A 19,303-nucleotide genomic window follows, 5' to 3' on the forward strand; every position below is an offset into this window, starting at 1 on the left:
CACTGGCTTGTGGCAAGAGTCAACTGCTTTCCTGAATGGGGGAGAGGTGGGTGACAGAGAGAAGGGAAAAGCAGAGAGAAGCAGGCCAGGCTGAAGAGGAGGGGAGCGTGCATCCTAAGCTGAGCTGGATCCAAATCTTGATCCTTTTTTGCACCAATTCTGTGCAATGTAACCTATCTGAGCCTCAGTTTCCTAATCTGGGAAATGGGGATAATGATCATACCAACTCATAGGGCTGCTCTGGGGACAACATGAGATAATTTACTTAAAGTTGTTCTTAGCACAGAGGACATGCTCCATAAGTTGTGGCTGTTTAGACAAAAGAAAAAGAAAAAAGGTACCTAATGATTACTGGTGTTTTTCTGAGATAAATAATTATAAGCAGTCTCATTCTGCTGATGAGAAAACTGAGGGTTAAAGAAATGGAATAAGTTGGTGATTTGCGATGGAGCCAGGTCACACTTGAGGTCAGTGAGTGTTAGTTTCCTTGGTAAACGTGTATGGTGTGGGTGTCCAGATGTCACATGTGTATATAGGAGACGTGGCCGATATGGGTGGGAGGTGGGCCCAGGAAAAGATAGGACATTCCTGCAAACATGCCTTCAGAGCCATGAGGGATTGGGGAGATGGAAACCCGGAAGCTGGCCTGGTGTGGGGGGCTCACGCCAACATCTGTTCACGCATGTTACTTTCCCTCCAAGGTGCCTAAGGGAGGAGGCTTGGAAGGTGGGTGGGGGCTGGATGGTGAAGGACTACGTGTGGGTGCTGTGCTATGGGTAGGGGGGAGCCAGGTGGATTCTGGAATAGGGGAGCTGCCCACCGTGAGACTGCAGGCACAGATAGCAAGCTCTGTTCCACCAAGCACCACCGTGTCCATGCCAGGTTCTGGGGCACAGCTGCGGGGGGACAATTGAACCCATTTGGCCATTGCTGCCCCATGCAGTTCTTGGGTCTGGGCATGAGTATTCCCATCACAGCCCAAGCCCTCAGGTGAGGGAGGGGGCCCCCAGGAGGCAATCGTGGTCTCAGTCAGGCTTCAGGGGGACCCCCACCGCAGGCTCCCCTGTTGTGGGAAAAGCCGCCTTGACCCAGAAGGCAGGTATGTGGTGGGCGGGAGAAGGAGAGTCTCTTGTAAGGCACCATTCTCTGCTCCAGCAGACCCCTGCCTGTCCAGCCCTGCTCACCTCGTGAGAGCTGTGGCCTTTTGATTCCTGTCACACTGCAGCCTTTCAGCACCCCTGGCGGTTATGCACCTGGACAGGTGTTAGCCAGGCAGAGAGCAGCTCGGACTGCTCTAGGAAGGCCTGGAAGATGGGCCCCCCTTGGGCAGTGAGGCCAAGTAGCAGGAAAGGGGAGGGAGAGGACGCTCCTGAGCGATGCTGCTCTGCTGAGCTCCCAGGGAGACCCGGAGAGGTGGACAGGTGCTGGGCCCTCCTCCACAGGAGGCTGAAGAAGTGTGATGAGGTACCGTGTCTTGAGGTCTTCTTAGCAAAGAGCCTGGAACAGAGGAGAGCTTAGCAATTGATGGCTTCAAAAACCTTCTCTTGGCACTCAGCTCATCTGGTTAGTAAGTGGTGGGCTGATTTTGGCTGCCAGGACCCCCTCATCCTAGCCGCAGTTGTATGGCAAACGTTTGCCAGGTGCAAAGGTGGAGATTCAGGGGTACACCAGGTAAACTGGACTGTGGGGACAACGAACAGTGCGTTATAGTAGTGCCCACAGGCCATAACCCAACCTGAGGCCAGAGGAGAGGAAACCGGTACCTTCCAGAGGAGGTACCTGAGGGCAGGGGCCAGCCAGGCAGAGGGCACTGGGTGCCTTTTTTTTTTTTACTTTTTATTTTGTATTGTAGACCCAGGTGGCACAGCGGTAGAGAATCTGCCTGCAATGCAGGAGACACAGGTTGGATCCATGGGTCGGGAAGATCCTCTGGAAAAGGAAATGGCAACCCCCTCTAGTATTCTTGCCTGGAGAATCCCATGGACAGAAGAGCCTGGTGGGCTACAGTCCATGGGATCGCGAAAGAGTCGGACACGACTGAGCGCACACACAAGGCTTTATCCAGGGCTTTTGTTTTGTGTTGGCGTGTATCTGATTGACAGCGCTGTGATAGTTTCGGGTGGACAGCAAAGGGACTCAGCCATGAAGGATCTGGCCCGTGCAAAGGCCTGCAGCCCCCAGAGGTCCCACCCAGGAAGCCCAGGGCGCTCCCCACCTTTCCAAACGGACGGACTCTGTCTCCATGTCGGAGGCCACCCGGTGACCTCCCTCGGGATTGACCTGGCCCCAGAGTGCGGTGCAAATGGTGGGAGCTGGGCAAGATGGATTGTCCCCACACCCTGGGAATGGCCCCCGCATAGCCTTGCTGACCCTGGGTCAGCCGGCCGCCTCTGCCCAGTGGGCCAGGAGGAAAATCGTTAACTGGAGGCTGCTTCCGGGCGGGACAGCGCCCCTCAGGGACCGGGGGTGAGGAGATTGGTTTGACCTCTGGTCAATAAGGTCTCCTGTGAGCAGGAGGAGATCTGGAGAAGAGGGGAGGAGGCCTGGCCCTGGGGGAGGGGACAGGGCCGGCCCACATTGGAACGTCATTCCGCAGGCCCCTCAGGTGTGGGCCTCGGGGGCACACAAGCTCTGTTCTCCCTGAGCACCAGGGTGTCACAGGAAGTGGGTCCCAGGTATGAGAACTGGCTCTGAATGGGCTGGCCACTGAAGGTCGTGCAAGTGAATCGTGTGCACGCGTGGTGTGCCGGCGAACAGACCCTGCGCCCTTGGGCAGTGCAGTTCAGAGCAACCAACTCACGTTTTCTGAGCCTTGGTTTCCACATGTGCTAAATGGGGTGATAAGCATTCCCGTGTCCTGGGGCTGAAGGGACGATCAAAAGCACTGACGTCTTCCCAGACTGTCATCTGAGCAGCTCAAGTGCCTTGTCCCTAAGGACGTGAGAGTGTGACCTTCTTGTGTCTGCGGGGTTTCACCAAGAGCCTCTTGAAGGTATCCCTGGTATCCTCCCAGTAGTTTTTTATTCTAATATCTATCTCCTGGGCTATGCTGGGTCTTAGTTGTGGCACAGGTGATCTTTGGTCTTCACTGCAGCATATGGCATCTTTAGTTACGGCTTGTGGGGTCTAGTTCCCTGAGCAGGGATCAAACTCAGGCCTCCTGTATTGGGAACGTGAGTCTCAGCCACTAGACCACCAGGGAGGCCCCCCTCAGTAATTATCTATGCCTGCTGAGCACTTGACTCTGTACCAGGCAACTATTCATGGCAGCCCATGAGGTGGGTATCGTTGGCACCTCTCAGTAACTTGCCTGGGGACCCCTAGCTCAGGAGTGGCTAGCCCTGCGTTTTGAACCTGGGTCCTGCTCCCGACGGCACTGGTGGGGCAGGCGGGGCCCAGTAAGGGGAGCTGAAAGCAGCAGTCTGGGGACCGTACAACTTGGGGCTGCCTCTGCCAAGGCCTGCTCTGTGCCCTGTTGGTCCAGCTTCAGAGCCTCAGTGTCCTCACGTGTCATGTGGGATAGTGTTCCCACCATGAGGAGGATAGTGAAGGTTAAATGACGTGGTTCAGCTGAAGTGCCTGCGAGGCTCAGGCTGGGGTGGGAGGATGCGCACAGGTCAGCCAGGGCACAGAGACCTTGGCTTGGGCATGAGCAAGTAAGTGTGTTAGTCACTCAGTCGCGTCTGACTCTTTGCGACCCCACGGAATGTAGCCCACAGAATTCCTCTGTCCATGGAGTTCTCCAGGCAAGAATACTGGAGTGGGTAGCCATTCCCTTCTCCAGGCATCTTCCTGACTCAGCGATTGAACCCAGGTCTCCTGCATCACAGACAAATTCTTTACCATCTGAGCCACCTGGGGAGCCTGGGCTGGGGTGTAGAAATAAGGAAAACACAGCTCCTGCCCTGAGGAGCTCCACAGCTGAGGACATGCTCATGCAGTCCTGACTCCAAGAGCTCTTCCATGGGCTGAATGGCGTCCTGCTCACATAGGAATGGGATCCTGAAAGCCTAGCATGCCTAGAACAAACCTGGAATGCTGTCTGGACTTCAAGAATTACTCAGCTTTCTGGTTAATGGGCTGGGACAGGCATACAATTATCAGGGCACAGGGAAATCTAGTGGCGCTGGTGGTAAAAAAAACCTGCCTGCCGATGCAGATGTAAGAGAATGTGAGCTTGATCCCTGGGTTGGGAAAATCCCTGGAGAAGGGCATGGCAACCCATTCCAGTATTCTTGCCCGGAGAATCCCGTGGACAGGGGAGCCTGATGGGCTACAGTTCATAGGGTCACAAAGAGTCGGACATGGCTGAAGTCACTTAGCACGCACGCACGGAAACCTCATTCAATGTTACATGGGATGACAGGACCCCAGATCTTTTCAGTGTTAACTTGTTCATTCATTCATTCATTTGACAAATGTTTGAGTTTCTACTGTGCTGAGTGCTGGGGATATGGCAGCAAACAAGTCAGGGAGACAGACAAAAACCAGAGAAGTAGATGTCATGTCAGGTTGATGAATAGAAAGAAAAACGAAGCATGGTAGAAAGATGAAGAGCGGCTAAAGTGGGGGCTGCCCCAGAAGCAGTCACGGAAGTCCTGTCTCAGGCTGTGACATTTGAGCAGAGACTCCAGTGAATTAGAGGAACCAGAGGACAAAAATCTGGGCAAGAGCAGTGAAGCAGAGGGAAGAGCAAGTGCAAAGGCCCTGAGGCACCTGTTGGGTTTTCTGTGTGGAATGCTCAGAGGCAAACTCAGGCAGCCAGTGTAACTGGGGGGATGATGGAGGTGGAAAAGTGGTCAGGGGCTCATCTTGCAGGGCCTTGAGGCCACGATGGGGACCTTTATAAAAATGTGATGGGAAGGGACTTCCCTGGCAGCCCAGTGGTTAAGGCTTTGCCTTCCAAGGCAGAGGGTGAGCGTTCCCTAGTTAGGGAGCTAAGATCCTCTATGCCTCATAGCCCAAAAAATAAAAACATAAAACAGAAGCAATATTATAACAAATTCAATGAAAGGCTTTTAAAAAATAGTCCAAAAAAAAAAATCTAAGCTTGATGGGAAGCCCTGGAGAGTTTAGGAGAGGATTACACAAGGTGATTGGATTTGCTGGGAGATGGACTTCAGGCGGGAGAAAGTGGAAGCAGAAAGCTGGTGAGGAGGTGGGTGCAAGTTGTTCAGGTCTCACCTGGACCACGTTCAAGAAAGGAAGACCAGAGAGACACTGTTGGCTCAGCCAGAGGTGGATTCCTGGAGAGTGTGGTCAGACGTGAACTAAACTTCTAGTTGTTGTTTAGTTGCTAAATCATGTCTGACTGTTTGCAACCCACTGGGCTCCTCTGTCTATCGTATTTCTCAGGCAAGAATTCTGGAGTGGGTGGCCATTTTCTCTTCCAGGAGATCTTCCCGACCCAGGGATCGAATGCATGTCTCCTGCATTGGCAGGAGCATTCTTTACCACTGAGCCACCAGGGAAGCCTATAAAAGTGGATGGATTTTTTATGTGTGTGTGTATGCATAGGCTATCTCTGCAAAGTATTAGTCGTTCAGTCTTGTCTGACTCTGTGACCCCATGGTCTGTCCATGGAATTCTCCAGGCAAGACTTCTGGAGTGGGTTGCCATTTGCTTCTCCTGGGGATCTTCCCGACCCAAGGATCAAACTGGGGTCTCCTGCATAGCAGGCAGATTCTATATCATCTGAGCTAACAGGGAAGCCCTAAACTTCTAGGGTACAGGGAATTTGATGGGAGATGCTAAGCAAAAGCTTCTCTACGGGGGGTTCGGGGTGTGGGCAAATGCTTGGTGGTAGGGCCAAGCATAAAGACCATTACAGTATGAAGAGGAGAACCCCTCCCGCATCAGCTCCTGGGGGGAGAAGTGGCAGTGGGGTGTAGCTCATTCATTCCCGGGAAGCCACTTGCCAGGTCTCTCTCCTTTCCCACTGAGGACCTAAACAGCAATGACATGCCCCTAATCCCTGTCCCATCTCTGTGGTCATTTTGGTACTTTTCTTTCCGTTGGCTCACTTTACCCTCACGGCCATCCTGGGTTGCAGTCAGGATGGGGGCTCTGCTCCACTCTTTTACTGGGGAGATATCTGAGGCAGAACAAACTGTGTTCTCAAGGTCACATGGGCAACTCTGGTCAATATTTCTTACTTTAATTTGGGGCTGTGGCAGAAAGAAAGCAAACTTTGCTTGCTGTCAAACAAATGTGTTTTCAAATAGACCTAGACCTGATTCTTAGGTTTGCAACTTCCTGGCTGGGCCACCTCGGACAACTTGCCTCAGCTCTCTGAGCCTCAGTTGCCCCATCTATGAAATGGGGGATAACAGGGCAACTGAGCTTCCCTGGTGGCTCAGCAATAAAGAATCCACCTGCCAACGTAGGAGACACAGGTTTGATTCTCTGGGTCAGGAAGATCCCCTGGAGAAGGAAATGGCAACCCACTCCACTATTCCTGCCTGGGAAATCCTATGGACAGAGGAGCCTGATGGGTTATAGTCCTTGGGGTCGCAAAGAGTCAGCCACGACGGAGCGACGGAGCAACGGCAAACAGGGCAGTTATGAGCATGTGCTGGCGCTTGGCCCAGAGCTGCCATCACGGAGGCCCTCGCTCTCTGCTGTGAACTGGCTCCTGCACGCAGGGGGTCTGGGCTTCCAGGGTGGCTCACTGTCACCCCTTTCCCCGCCCAGGTGCTGGCGGCCGAGGAGAACGTGGACTTCCGCATCCACGTGGAGAACCAGACGCGGGCTCGGGACGATGTGAGCCGCAAGCAGCTGCGGCTGTACCAGCTCTACAGCCGGACCAGCGGGAAGCACATCCAGGTCCTGGGCCGCAGGATCAGTGCCCGCGGCGAGGACGGGGACAAGTATGGTAAGTGTCGGCCCCTTCCTGTCCCACTGTGTGCACATCCTTCCTGCTCGCCGAGACCTCAGGTTCGAATCCCAGCGCTCCCAGATCCTGGCTGTGTGGTCCTGCCCCCAGTGCTGAGTCTTTCTGGGCCTCAGTTTTCTCATCTGTGGAACAGGGATGCAGAAGCACATCCCTGAGAGCCTTGTTGGGAGTAGTAACTGAAGACATGAGTAAAGCCTACTCTTGCTGGTCAATGCCCCATAGATATGAGCTGTCATGGGTGACTGTGGCTTGCCTGGGGCTGGCGTCTAACAGGTTGCTGCTGCTCCCCAAGTGTCATTTCACCTGTCCACGTTCAGATGCTTGGGTGGGAGCCTCTGGGGAATGCTTTTTGGAGGTTTGTGGTGGTGATGGACATCGGCCTGGTGCAAGCGTGTGTGTGCATGAGTGCATATGTGTGTGAGAGTGTACGTATTTGCGTGGAGAGGTATGTGCGTGTGTGCTCTGTGGGCTCAAGTTTGCTCTCTTATGAAACATGGATGCTCATACCACCTGGGGCTGCCCTTGACCTGCCTTTGACCCTGGAACGACCCAGCTCCCCTGAGGTGTTCAGAAACCGTCACCTGCCCCAGGCTGCCTCTGAAGGGGGCCGGAAGGAGTGAAGCACCCCTACTCCCTTCCGTCCACAGGCCCCTAGCCCGCAGAGATCCTCAGCCGTGAGGGAGGCACCCAAGACTCCTCCCACCCGGCCCCTGAGCGAGTGCCGACCGCGCCCTCACCGCTTCCTACCTTCCCGGGCCCGGGTTCTGGAAGGTGTCCCAGGTCCCAGCCACGGGCCCGGGGGCTGTGGGCGGCCGCGCCTGCCAGCCTGGGCTGTTCTGAGACGAGGCTCTGCCTGCCCGCCGGTCCCTGCCCATTGCAGTCAAGACAGGACAACAAGACAAATAATTTCTTGGATCTCTTTATCTTGGACACCATTTATTCTCCCTGTGCCCCGGGGCAGGACTGACCTCATGGTGGGCCCGAGTCTGGCAGCTGCGCTGTCACTGGGGGCTGGGCTGGCCGGCCGGGCTGGGCCGTGCTGGGCTCCGGCTCCTCCAGGCCAGCTGCCTCCTCCCTCTCCTGCCCCATCGCTCGTTACTGCCTCGTCTCCCTCCTCTCTCTTCCCCCTGCTTCCTTTCTCGGTCTGGCTGCTTCTCCTTTCATCTGGCATCTCTGTCTCTTGAGTCCACCCCCCTCCCCCTGGCTGCTCCTGTCCATCACTCTGTCTCCCCCATCCCCACCATCTCAGGCTCTCTCCCTGCTTCCCTCCCTCTGACCAGGGTCCTCGCCCTCCTCCCCACCTCTCCCAGGCCCTCTGCTGGCCGCCTCTCTGCAGCCTCGGCTCTCTGCTCCCCCCACTCTGTGGACGCCTGGCTGTGCTGGGCAGACCCAGGTGCTGGTTTTCCCTGGGATCTGCCGTCCAGTTGCTGCCAGGGAAGGGGCAGCTGGCTGGCTGGGGCGGGAGGGAAGTGTCCTCCTGGGGAGTCCCCGGAGTTCTCTCTGGCCCCTCCAGGCTGGGAGAGTACAGGGGGGTCAGGCTCTGGTCTGAGCCATCTGTCCAGGCTCTGAGATCGGGGTCCGGAGCTCGGGAGGGAGAGGAGGTAGGCAATGGCCGGCCCCTCTCTCCAGAAGCCACTTGCCCTCTTGTTTCCTCCGCCTGAACTTGAGGCTCAGTGGTCTCACCAGTGTGGCCTGAGCATCTGTGGGGCTCAGCGGTCTCCCTTCTGTGCATTACAAGGGATGGACTCGCCTCGCCTCTTAAACATTCGTGTGCACCCGAATCGCTGAGAGGTCTTGTTGAAAGGCTCGTGTTGATGTGGAGGGTCTGGCCTGAACTCTGGGTGTCTGACAAGTAGCCTGGAGGTGCTGGGGGCCCACACCTGGTATACACAGGGCCTTGCCCATCCTGGCTTCTCCTCCAGCTCCACGAAGTCTAGATTTAATGATTCTGTCAAGGAACATGTTTATCACTCCTGCAGTCTCCCAGCACCCAGGGCAGCAAGGGGCCTTGCTGGCCGCCGAGACTGCTCCATTTAAATGTCGCATTAGTAACGCAGATGAGGGGCTGGGACCCCATCTGTGAGCCCTGAGAGAGGAAGTGAGACAATGGAGCCAACTGAGGCTTCCAATCTAGATAATCAATACAAATATTATTGGGAGGGTGATTTATGTGGCCAGGTCGAGGAGGAGGATGGGGCTACATTAGCCTGTCCTGCCTGTGGGGGAGGGGTAGCCAGTGGTCCTCAGTCAGGCCAGGCGGCCCAGGATGTCACAGAACCTGCTCTCTCCTCCTCAGGGCTCCGTCCAGCTGAAAGGATGGTGTCTTCTGAGACTTGCATTCATACACAGTTAGAATAGAGTCTGGGAGTTCCAGCAAACACCAATTATAAACAATCCCTATAAATGCGTGGAATCTGGGATCCCTGCAGACCCTCGGAATCTCAGATTGGAGTCTCTGAAACACTCAGAATCTCAGATTCGACGGCATCCTGAGGTGCTAGACCCCTTAGGCAGGTCAAGACGCTGGCCTCCCTTTGCGTGGACGCCTACCCCAGAGCTCTTGGGCAGCTTTACCGCAGTGAGCAGTCTTTGGTGAAATCCTCACAGATGAGCCGGGCTTCTACACCAGGCTGTTCTGCAGGAGGGTCTCCCCATGGCTCCCTGAAACTCTCCCAGAGCACCGGAGGCCCCAAGCGTGGCTGTTCCAGGAATGCGGAGCTTTCATAGCTTTGGGTTCCGCTCTGGAGGGAGAAGTATGTGGGCCGGGGGCTAGTGACATAGGTCATGTGGTGACGCCTGGCCAGCCAGGAACTGGGCAAGCGCCGTCCTGCCCACCTAGGGTTATTGTGTCAGTCCCAACCCTTCCTGCCTTTGGTCCTGTTCACCTCAGTCTGGCCAGTCGTCAGGAGACAGGACCCCTGGGTTCTAGTGGCAGCTCTGTCACTGAGCAGCCTCCAGTGCCCGGGGCAAGCATGTCTGGCTGGCTCTGGGCTGAGTTCCTTCACCAGCCAAGCAAAGATGAGAAGGCCCCGCTGCCTCCAAGGTCGATGCCCTTAAGCTGGAACGTGGAGGCGTCAAGGCACACTAGCTGCAGGAAGCAGGACTGCTGGGTCGTGCGACCTGAGACTTCGCAGAGGAGCACCCGGGGTCAGCTGAGCCAGCCCGCAGGGAAGGGTAGGAGCCCCAGCGTTGGTTACGGTGGTGTAGGAGCCACTCTGCTTCTGTAAGGCTTTTGGTTGCCTACTTTCATGTGATAAAGGTGGCTTTTCCACCTGATTAAGAAAAAACACCTCAAACGCCCAAGTTTTCTTTTTTAAAATTTGTTTTTAATTGGAGGTTAATTGCTTTACAATAGTGTGTTGGCATCTGCCATACATCACCACGAATCAGCCATAGGCTTTGCAGGAGACCGGACTCCCAGGACAGACAGTACTCAGAGCAGCCCTGAGAAGGCCTCTGGAGGGCCTGTGAAAGCCAGGGAGGTGGTCTTCTGAGAGGGTGAGCATGTGGACTCTGGAATCGGAGGGAACTGGAATCTCAGCGCCACCACTTAGGAGCTGGAGGCCTTAGGTGGGAGTTAGCCTTTCTGAGCCCATTTATTCTTTTATAAAATGGGGTTGTTGAAATGAAAGGGTATCTTCTGCTCAAAGATGTTACGATTATTTAAGCCAGAACACTCAGTATGGTTGTCTGGGGGCAGGGGGATGCCGTTGTGGGCTCGGGTGAAGGCTCCCCTCCGGGGAACGGTTCATGGGCTTCCGGAAGGGGTGCTGCCTCTCTCCCCTCAGTGGGCCCTGGCACGTCTGCTGCAGATAGAAGAGGCTCCCGCAGTGTGGCTCCAAGCAGCAGTGGGGGCTGGCCGTGCTCTGCTGGTTGTCTCAGGTGGAAGCGTATTTGGACCCTTCTGTTGGGTGCGGTCTGGTCTCTCGGTTCACACCTGGGTCCCTCCCTCACTCGGGTGGCAGTACGGCCGTGAGTGAGACTACCTGGTCTTAGCCTTCAACGAGCTCCAAAGCCCCTGCTCCTTCCTAGGGGCTGACTCTAAAAGCCGGGGCCTCTTGCTCTCTGTGTCCCTCGGGCCCTTCCCACCCCCTCCCTGCATTGCAGGGTGGCAGAGGACAGGGCATGGAGTTGGTACGCTGTGGATTGGCTCCAGCTTGGCAGGGATCAGTGCTTCCAGCTGTGTCACCGCTGCCCAGGGTCACGGGGACTCAGCCTGCTCAGCACGGGCTCTGCCCCACTGGGCAGCCTTCCTGAGTTCCCCTACTCCCCTCCAAGAATGTGAGCTCCTTGAAAGCAGTGACCTTTCTTCCTGTCCTCGTGTCTACTACATGGCCTGGCAGAAAGCAGGCCCCCTTTAAAGGTTCCTGGATGAGTGACTAAAATAATTACGGGGCAGCACAGAGCCCAGTCAGGGGCTGACATGCGTGACTCATCTGGGAAAGCATGTGGGGTCTTGCAGGACTTTTGCCTAGTGGGTGATGGAAGTGGGCGGGGGCCCTCTGGTCCCCGTTTCCCTCCTCCTGGTACCTGCTGCAGGGCTGGGCTTGAGCGAGGAGCCAGGTCCTTTGGGCTGGCTGGTGTGGGCAAGGCAGCAGTGACCCCCTTCTCTCTGAGTTTGACACCTCATAGTCCATTCTCCATACTGTGGTCCAAAATGTGAGCCTCGGTCACTCATTCAAAGGTGGTCATGTTGTTTAGAAATCCACACCCTCAGCAGGAAGGCCTGACCTGGCTCCTCCCTGACCACAGGCTCCATCACCCCAGTCCTTGCTGGCTCCGCTCCAGCCCCAGCTTCCTGCTGCCCCTCGCATGTGCCACGTGTCTGCAGTTAAGGGCCTTTGCTGGGCCCTCAGCCTGGGGCTGCCCTTCTTCCAGATGTTCCCATGGCGTTTGCTCCCTCACCTCGTTCATTCAGTCGTCACCTTATCAGAGAATTCCTGTCTGTGTCCTCGTGTGCCTGTGTTTCTCTTCCTAGCACTTATTGCTGCCTGTGGTTCTGCTGCGTGTGTAGTTATTCGCTCTCCGTGTCTCCTGCTCCAGTGCACACTCTGAGGCCAGGTGGCTTCTGTCTACTGTCCTCACTGTATCCCTTGCGCAGTGAAACTGTGTTAGTCGCTCCGTCATGTCAGACTCTCTGCAACCCCATGGACTGTAGCCCGCCAGGCTCCTCTGTCCATGGGATTCTCCAGGCAAGAATACTGGAGTGGGTTGCCATTTCCTTCTCCAGGGGATCTTCCCGACCCAGGAATGGAAGCCACGTCTCCCACATTGCAGGCGGATGCTTTACCACAGACCCACCTGGGAAGCATCCCCCTTGCACACAGCCAACCACAAACCAGTGTGCAATACATGTTTGAGCCAGTGAGTGCATGGGTGACCCGTGAGCCTCCAGGAGTGTGGATGAGACCACTCCTCTGGGGCAAGCGCCTGGCACAGTGTAGGTACTTGGGGAATCGGTGGTCCCCTCATTCTCCTCTCCTGTCCTCCCTTCCAGCCAGCCTTGCATCTTGCAGCCAGGATACCATGAGCAACAGAACCAGCTTTTCTGAGAGATGTTCCCAGCTGGAAGGAGCATTAATATATCCGTCTAATACCCCTGCCCTCTGAGCTTATGTCCCACGACTTCTGTCCTCAGTGAGGAGTGGCCACCCACACCTTGGTGACTCTGCATCTCAACCAGCCACATGAGAGCTACAGCTAGGATTAAATATAGCTCCTGATCGATCCTATTGATTCTCTCCCTCTTCCTTTCTGGCAAACCCACATGGCCTGCGAGCCTCCTTGGGTGACTTTAGGAGAAGGGGAGCCATGGGCACCTTTGGAGAAAAACCATAACGTGTGTGCGTGTGTGCGCGCGCGTGTGTGTGTGAATAGCGATACTGAAACCTCTCCAGAGAGGAATCCTTCCTCCTGCCCCACTTCTTTCCCTTCCCCTCCACCTGGTTCAGAGGGGAGGAAGGGGGTACTGGTTCAGTGTGACCTCCCAGCGCCTTCTGTGGCAAGGATGTTTCCTTGCCGGAGGGTGATTCCTGGAGAGGGGCCCGTGGCACCTGCCCTGGCACTGCAGCAGCCAGCGGCGGCGGGTCAACCTGTGCAGGCCCGGGGGCGCTGCTCTGCCCAGCCTCTCATCGGCTCCCGGCTCCCTGCTTGCTTTCTCAGGTCTTGGAGGTTTAACTCTGAAACCTGTGGGAGAGGGGGAAGGAAACCAAGTCTCCTGCCTGGTGTCCTCCAGTTACATTTTTCTGGGTCTCCTGTGTCCCTCTGTGTATGTCTCTCTGGATCTCTGTCTTTCCCTGCTGTTTCCAACCCTTCCAAACAAAAGGCTTCCAAAAGAGGTCCTGGATCGCCCGCAGGGAAGCCCAGCTGGGAAATCACTCTGGAATCAGTCAATCCATCCACCTACCAAAGTCACTTCTCATCTCTCTGCCGTCGCCAGCCTGCCTGGTGTCTGTCTGCTCTGCCTGAATCAGAATTTCTCTGTCTGTGTCAGACCAGCTCCGGAGTTACTCTGCCTGTGTTCAAATCCTGGTCCTACTGAATGACTTTGGCAAGTAACCTCTGAAGCTCTGCTCAGAGCCTCAGTTTCTTCATCAGTAAAATGGGTGTAATAGTTCCTACCTCATAAGGTTGTTGTGAGGATCTAATGAGACTTTCCATATTCAGACTCTAAGCACAGTGCCTGATGGATGGTAAATGCTCAAATAAGTATTAGCTTTTTAAAACCATCATTGTTACTCCATGCATTTCAACAAAACTGGGAGAAAAAGACAGCTTTTTGTTTTTTTTTTAATAGAAAGGGCTTTCTCTCCAGCTCCTTTTTATTCCACTTTCTCTTTTTCCTTTTCTGCGTTCCTATCTGGATGCTGGAGAAGGGATTGGGCTCTTCAAGCTCCTGGCCTGTATGGGCAGGCGCTGGGCTCCTGCTCTGAGCCGAGACTGACTCTGTGGCCTCCTCTGCAGGAGAGATCCCTCAGTCGCTTGGCTCCTGGCGCATACAGACTCTCCTTCTGGTCAGAATGAGGTCAGAAGCCATTTGCTGCCTCTCTGGCTGTGGCTTGAACCCAGACTTGGGTGCTCCTATGGGCCATCTCCCAGAATCAGCTAGAAGCTATCTTCCTCAGGGTGACTGCTGGTACCCTTCCCTGCCTCGAGGTCATTTGGAAATGGAGCTGCCGAGGGATGGGCCCCAACCTTTGGCTCTTTGGGCGTCTCGACCCACAGACTTCTGCCCCAGGAAGGTGAAGTCAAGGCAGAGACCCTCCTTGTTCGTTCACTAACTTCCCCAGGAAAGGGACTGCCATGGAGGAAAAGTTTGACCTAAGGGGGAGACAGGCTAAGACCCAGACTTCTAGGTTAGCCTGCCTGGGTTTTAACTCCACCACTGCGTGATCTTGGGGCTCCATTTTCTCACCTGTAAAATGGGGAAATAAAAAAAATAGTTCTAATCTCCTGGGATTGTCATAAGGACTGAGATAACGTGTATAGGGTAGAATGGTGACCAACATCTGATAGGCTGTAAATAAATATAAGTTACCGTTGCTTCCCAGAGGGGCAGTACTGAAAGGAAGTCATCTAGTCCTGGCCCAGAGAGGGATAGGACGTTCTCCCTTTGTCAGAATATCTGATAGCAACTCTGAGGCTGGGGGTGGGTTAGTGGGGGAGCTCAGAGTTCTAGTGAGAGGCAGGAGTAACACTGGTGGGGAGCAGAGTTGCTAAAGGCATTGATCGTGGGATCAGACACTGAATTTGAACTTCTACTCTGCTTTTACCAGCTGTATGCCCTTGAGCAAGTCTCTTTACCGCCCTGAATCTTGTTTGCTTTAACTTTTAAATGGCATTATGCATACTTGGGGCTTCCCTGGGGCCCAGATGGTAAAGAATCTGCTTGCACTGCACGGGACCTGAGATGTCACCTCCTTCCCTGGTCACACCACCCTCCCAGTCCAGCTCCTGCCATCCCCTGCTCCATTCTCCTCCAAGCTCTCCTCCAAGTGGTCTCCTCATATTTGCTACCTTTTCTGTGTCTGTCTCTGTCCACCAGAAGGTAAGCTCCATGAGGGCAGGCCCTTACCAGTCTCATCCACCACTGTGGTTTCCGGCACCTAGCCTACACTTGGCTTATGGTAAATGACCAATAAGTTAACTTTAGTAAGTATATAAAGGGCTTGATGAGGTAAGTATGAATAGTGTGTGAGAGTGTTAGTCACTCAGTCATGTCTGGCTTTTTGTGACCCCATGGACTGTAGCCTCCTCTCTGAGGAGGTGACATCTGAGTTGAGATGTCAATCTAGGAGATGAGGAGCCGCTGTGGGAAACTCTGGGCAAAGCGATCGCCAGGCAGAAGGCCCTGAGGCAGGAGTGTGCTGGGTGAGTCAGAGCAGGAGGAGCAAGGAGGCTTTTGTGGCTGGAGGACTGTGAGGGAGAGTGGGAGACGGGGGCGGACAGTAGCGGCCAGACCGGGTGCCTCTTAGGGGTCCCCTTGCAGAGTCTGGATTGTTAGTGAGGTGGCACAGTGGTGAAGAATCCGCCTGGCAATGCGAGAGACACGGTTTTGATCCCTGGGTCGGGAAGAGCCCCTGGAGGAGGAAATGACAATCCATTCTAGTATTCTTGCCTGGAAAATCCCATGGAGAGAGGAGCCTGGTGGGCTGCAGTCCCTGGGGCTGCAAAGAGTGGGACACGACTGAGCACGCACGCATGGAGTTCCATAGGAGGCTTTAGCAGGGGAGAGGCACAGTTCTCTGTGCATTTTGTAAGTATCCTTCTGGCTGATCTGTAGAGGAGAGACTGCTGGGGGCAAGCGTAGCAGAGAGTGGAGGAGGGGATGCCAGGCTGGTGAGTGGCAAGATGATATCATTGATGCCTCCTGCCTGGCCTGGGACCGACCTGAGAATCAAACTGAGTGGAGACGAGTTTTCTGGCTCCTGAGAGGTGCGTCTTGTGGGCTTAGGTCTTGGGTCATGAGACGGGGAAGTGTGATGCTGAGGACCAGGCAGGCTCTGGGGCAAACCTGGTCTGGGTGGGTGGAGTCTCTCTTTCTCTTTTTCTGAGAACTGCTGCTGCTATTACTCCCCAAAGACTTTACATAATCTTGGCCCGGCTCCCTCCTCATTATGTCATGTGCTGAGTGGAGTCTAGGTCACTCCGTGGCTTGCTACGGTCGGGGAAGAACAGACTTCTGGCTCCCCAGGGCGCAGCGGCTGGTGCAGACCATCCCCTTGCTGGGGTGGGGGCAGCTGGGCTGGCGGGGGTGGGGTGCCGTCCAGCCCCAGCCCCAGGCCCCTGGATGGCTCACGCAGAGGCCAGGGCTTCCTCAGATGGGCTGTGGCTAATGAGAAGCGGGGGCTGTGTTTTAAGCCAAGTCTCCCTGGAGCTGGGGGCCCTCCTCTGGGACCCAGGCCCCAACAGGAAGAGAGCCAGCCAGACTGGATGTCAACCCGCCCCCACCCCCCCAACCTGGGAAGGGTTGCTTCTCTGAACCTCAGTTTCCTACCCTGTAAAAGGAGGATGAAGGTACCTAACCTTACGGGGGATGTGTGACTTTGGCAGGGTCACAGGGGAGTTGGATCCAGGGTGCAGAGGTGTTCTGAAGACAGGGCCCCAGGCTGGAGCCGGGAGAGGGCAGACAGAGTCCTCTCGGATGTGCTTGGGGCTGCCTGGCCTCAGCCCTGTGGCCTCACCCGCTTTTTATGATTTCCAATCCCTACCCCTCTCCAATCCCAGAGACAATCAGAACAGTCAGGCCCCACTCCTATTGCATAGGTAAGGAAACTAGGGGCTCAGACAGGTGTGTGGCTTACTCCAGGTCACCCCTCCAGGATGGTAAGGCTCTGTAAATCCCTGCCTAGGGCATTTTCTGATGCACTCACAGTGTGGGGTACCCGAGACCCTGGAGGATGCTGAGAAAGTTCAGGACAGAAGGCCTGCCTTGGGGAAGCAAGTTCTGCTTCCCCTCTGCCCTTTTATACATACCAGATTTCTTTTTTTTTTTTTAAGGAAGCATCAGAGTCCTCTGAGGCATTTTATTTGTATGTATTACATCCCTAGAAAAAGAATCCAAGGATTTTCCCTCCTGTATGTTTTCGTCTTGCTTCTTCATGGTCCATGATGCCAGCTGAGGTTGTCAGTACAATGAAACCAAACTGACGGGATGGGAGCAGGTTATTCTGCCATTTTTCTAGATCTTTGAGTTGCACATCAAATCTAGGGCTGATCACTCCACACTTATTTAGCCTGCCTGTGAGGTTCACAACAATTTTCCCAGCCCTGTGATCATCAATGATTTCAAATTCGCCAATGTAACCATGCTTCATCATCACTGTTAGAAACCTGACGATGACTTTGGAGCACGGCCTAATAAGGACCTGGCGTTTGCCTCTCTTTTCGGCATTGTTGATACTCTTGAGAGCATCGGCCAGGACATTCATGCGCACCATTCTGGCGGCACGGAAAGATGGCGGAAAGAGCCATACCAGATTTCTTTTCCACTACTTTTTGGGGGTTTTTTTTGGGTAAATGGGTTTATTTTGCAGTTATCAAGAAACTTAAGGAACAGTTACTGAGTTTCTCCTACCCAGCCTCTGAGAACAGCATCATTTTATTTAACCCTCACGTTGGCTGTTAAAGATGAGGGGCAACCACCCCCATTTTACAGATAAAGAAACTGAGGCCCAGGGTCACACACTGGCAAGTGGAGCTAGGGAGTCCTATCCATACATGTGCATTTCAAAGCTCTCACCTTTCCCCTTACACACGCTGCCTTTGTCAGAAGCTCCTGGGGGTCGGGGACTCTCCTGACCCCTAACAACCCCCATCCCAGGTGGGGCCTGAGTTTGTGAGGAGATGCTGAAAGCAAGTCTCAGAAGTGCTGTGGTGATTGACCCTTGGTTCCCAGGGACTAAGCTAACAAGAGAGTTACAGGGAGTTTGGATTTAGGGAAGCAGGGAGCATGAAGGGTGTTCACTAATATTCTCAACTCAGTGTTTACTAGGGGTGGGGGAAGGTGGAGAGAAGAATGTGCCCCCACCTTTGTTCCTAGAATTACTAAATTCTTGTTAGATCTTTAAATTTTATGTAAATTCTTCTTTTTTTCCTTGGAAAGGTGGGTATCACATTTTAATTAGTAGTGGTGTCAAAGGAGGGCTAGATTAATTATTGGAAATCCTGAGTTCCAGATGGTTTTAATTTTCACAGCAGGGCACCAGGGTATATATTTAAAAATTTTTTTTATTAAAATCATACCTCTTATATTTTAGGGGCACTGAGGTACACTGTTTGTGGCTCCAAGGATACTGTATTTAGAACTATGATTTTGTTATGGAGAAGCAAGCCCCTTGTCACTGAAATTAAAATTTTGTGGGTGAGGGAGGGGCAGGTGTTGGGAAGCAAAGGGTCAGGGGAGGGAGGGTGAGAATGGGGAGTCAGAGGCAAAGAAGGGGGATGGAGGTGGTAGGGAAATCCAGGCTCTGGGATTCAAATTCAGAGAGGGCATGTGACCTGCCAAAGTCACACAGCATCCTACCAGGGAGAAAATGTGAAGTGGCCAAGGGACAGGGAGGGGTCTTACAGTATGCCTAATCAAGAGACAGTCACCCTTCGGCCACTAGATGTTCTTGTTCAGTCAGGCTTTGGGGGTCAGCTCTGACTACCCCATCCAGGATCATCTGGACACCCCATGTTTTTGTGGAGTATGGGGATTTAACATGAGGTCTCCCATTCCAGACCAGAGGGTACTGGGTTCTGATTGGGACTTCCGGGCTCCTGAGAGTTAGTTATCCTTTAGCCTTGGTGGCCTTTTTTTTCCTATCCACACTGTGTGGCATGTGACATGTGGGATCTTAGTTCCCTAACCAGGGATTGAACCCGTAGCCCCCTCATTGGAAGCATGGAGTGTTAACCACCGAACCGCTAGGGAAGTCCCCAAGTCTTAATGGCTTTGACTGAGGAAAGTGAAATATTATATTGATAGCCTCCTTTCCCTGGGGCCTTGAATTACCCTTTCCAGACGTTTCCCCATTTCAAGTGGCCAGGGCACTCCCTCTCTCATATCCCCATCAGGAAGGGGACACCCAGATGTTTGCCCTGGAGGAAGGGGCTTCTGACCTAAATTTTGGAGGAAGTAGCTTAGCATTCCACAAGGCAAGACACATGTGTATGTATTGTGTGTGTGTGTGTGTGTGTGTGTGTGTGTGTGTGTGCGCACGTGCACATTGTAATGCCTGTGTGAGCTCATAGGCATCTGAATGTCTGACCCTTCAGTCCAGAGACTGCTCTTCTTTGGGGTTATTTGTGTGGTTGTGTGTCCTGAATTGGGGAAGGGAATTGAGGGGCAGGGGAAGGTGGGTGATGAGGGCAGGAGAAGTCACACTGGTATTTAGCACCAGGAGCGATCTAGGTCCCCAGTGG

At 54.2% G+C, this 19,303-nt stretch overlaps 2 protein-coding genes across 2 annotated transcripts in view; one reads left to right on the top strand and one right to left on the bottom strand.

The window, feature by feature from the left end:
* FGF18 (fibroblast growth factor 18) overlaps positions 1 to 19,303 on the top strand; it is a 37,161-nt gene that overhangs the window by 8,852 nt on the left and 9,006 nt on the right. Inside the window, exon 3 of the mRNA XM_019983099.2 lies at positions 6,694 to 6,874. Within this exon, the coding sequence (XP_019838658.2) occupies positions 6,694 to 6,874 (181 nt within the window). The remainder of the gene's footprint in view (positions 1 to 6,693; positions 6,875 to 19,303) is intronic.
* Positions 16,901 to 17,360, bottom strand: LOC109575028 (small ribosomal subunit protein uS8). Its single transcript, XM_070774515.1, has one exon. The coding sequence runs from the start codon at positions 17,332 to 17,334 to the stop codon at positions 16,942 to 16,944; it is 393 nt and encodes a 130-aa protein (XP_070630616.1). The 5' UTR covers positions 17,335 to 17,360; the 3' UTR covers positions 16,901 to 16,941.

Source organism: Bos indicus, chromosome 20 (genome assembly GCF_029378745.1).
Source record: "Bos indicus isolate NIAB-ARS_2022 breed Sahiwal x Tharparkar chromosome 20, NIAB-ARS_B.indTharparkar_mat_pri_1.0, whole genome shotgun sequence".
NCBI lineage: Eukaryota > Metazoa > Chordata > Mammalia > Artiodactyla > Bovidae > Bos > Bos indicus.

Bases quoted from the DNA above. Each gene is read 5' to 3' on its own strand.
- LOC109575028 (XM_070774515.1), bottom strand. From the start codon at position 17,334: ATGGTGCGCATGAATGTCCTGGCCGATGCTCTCAAGAGTATCAACAAT.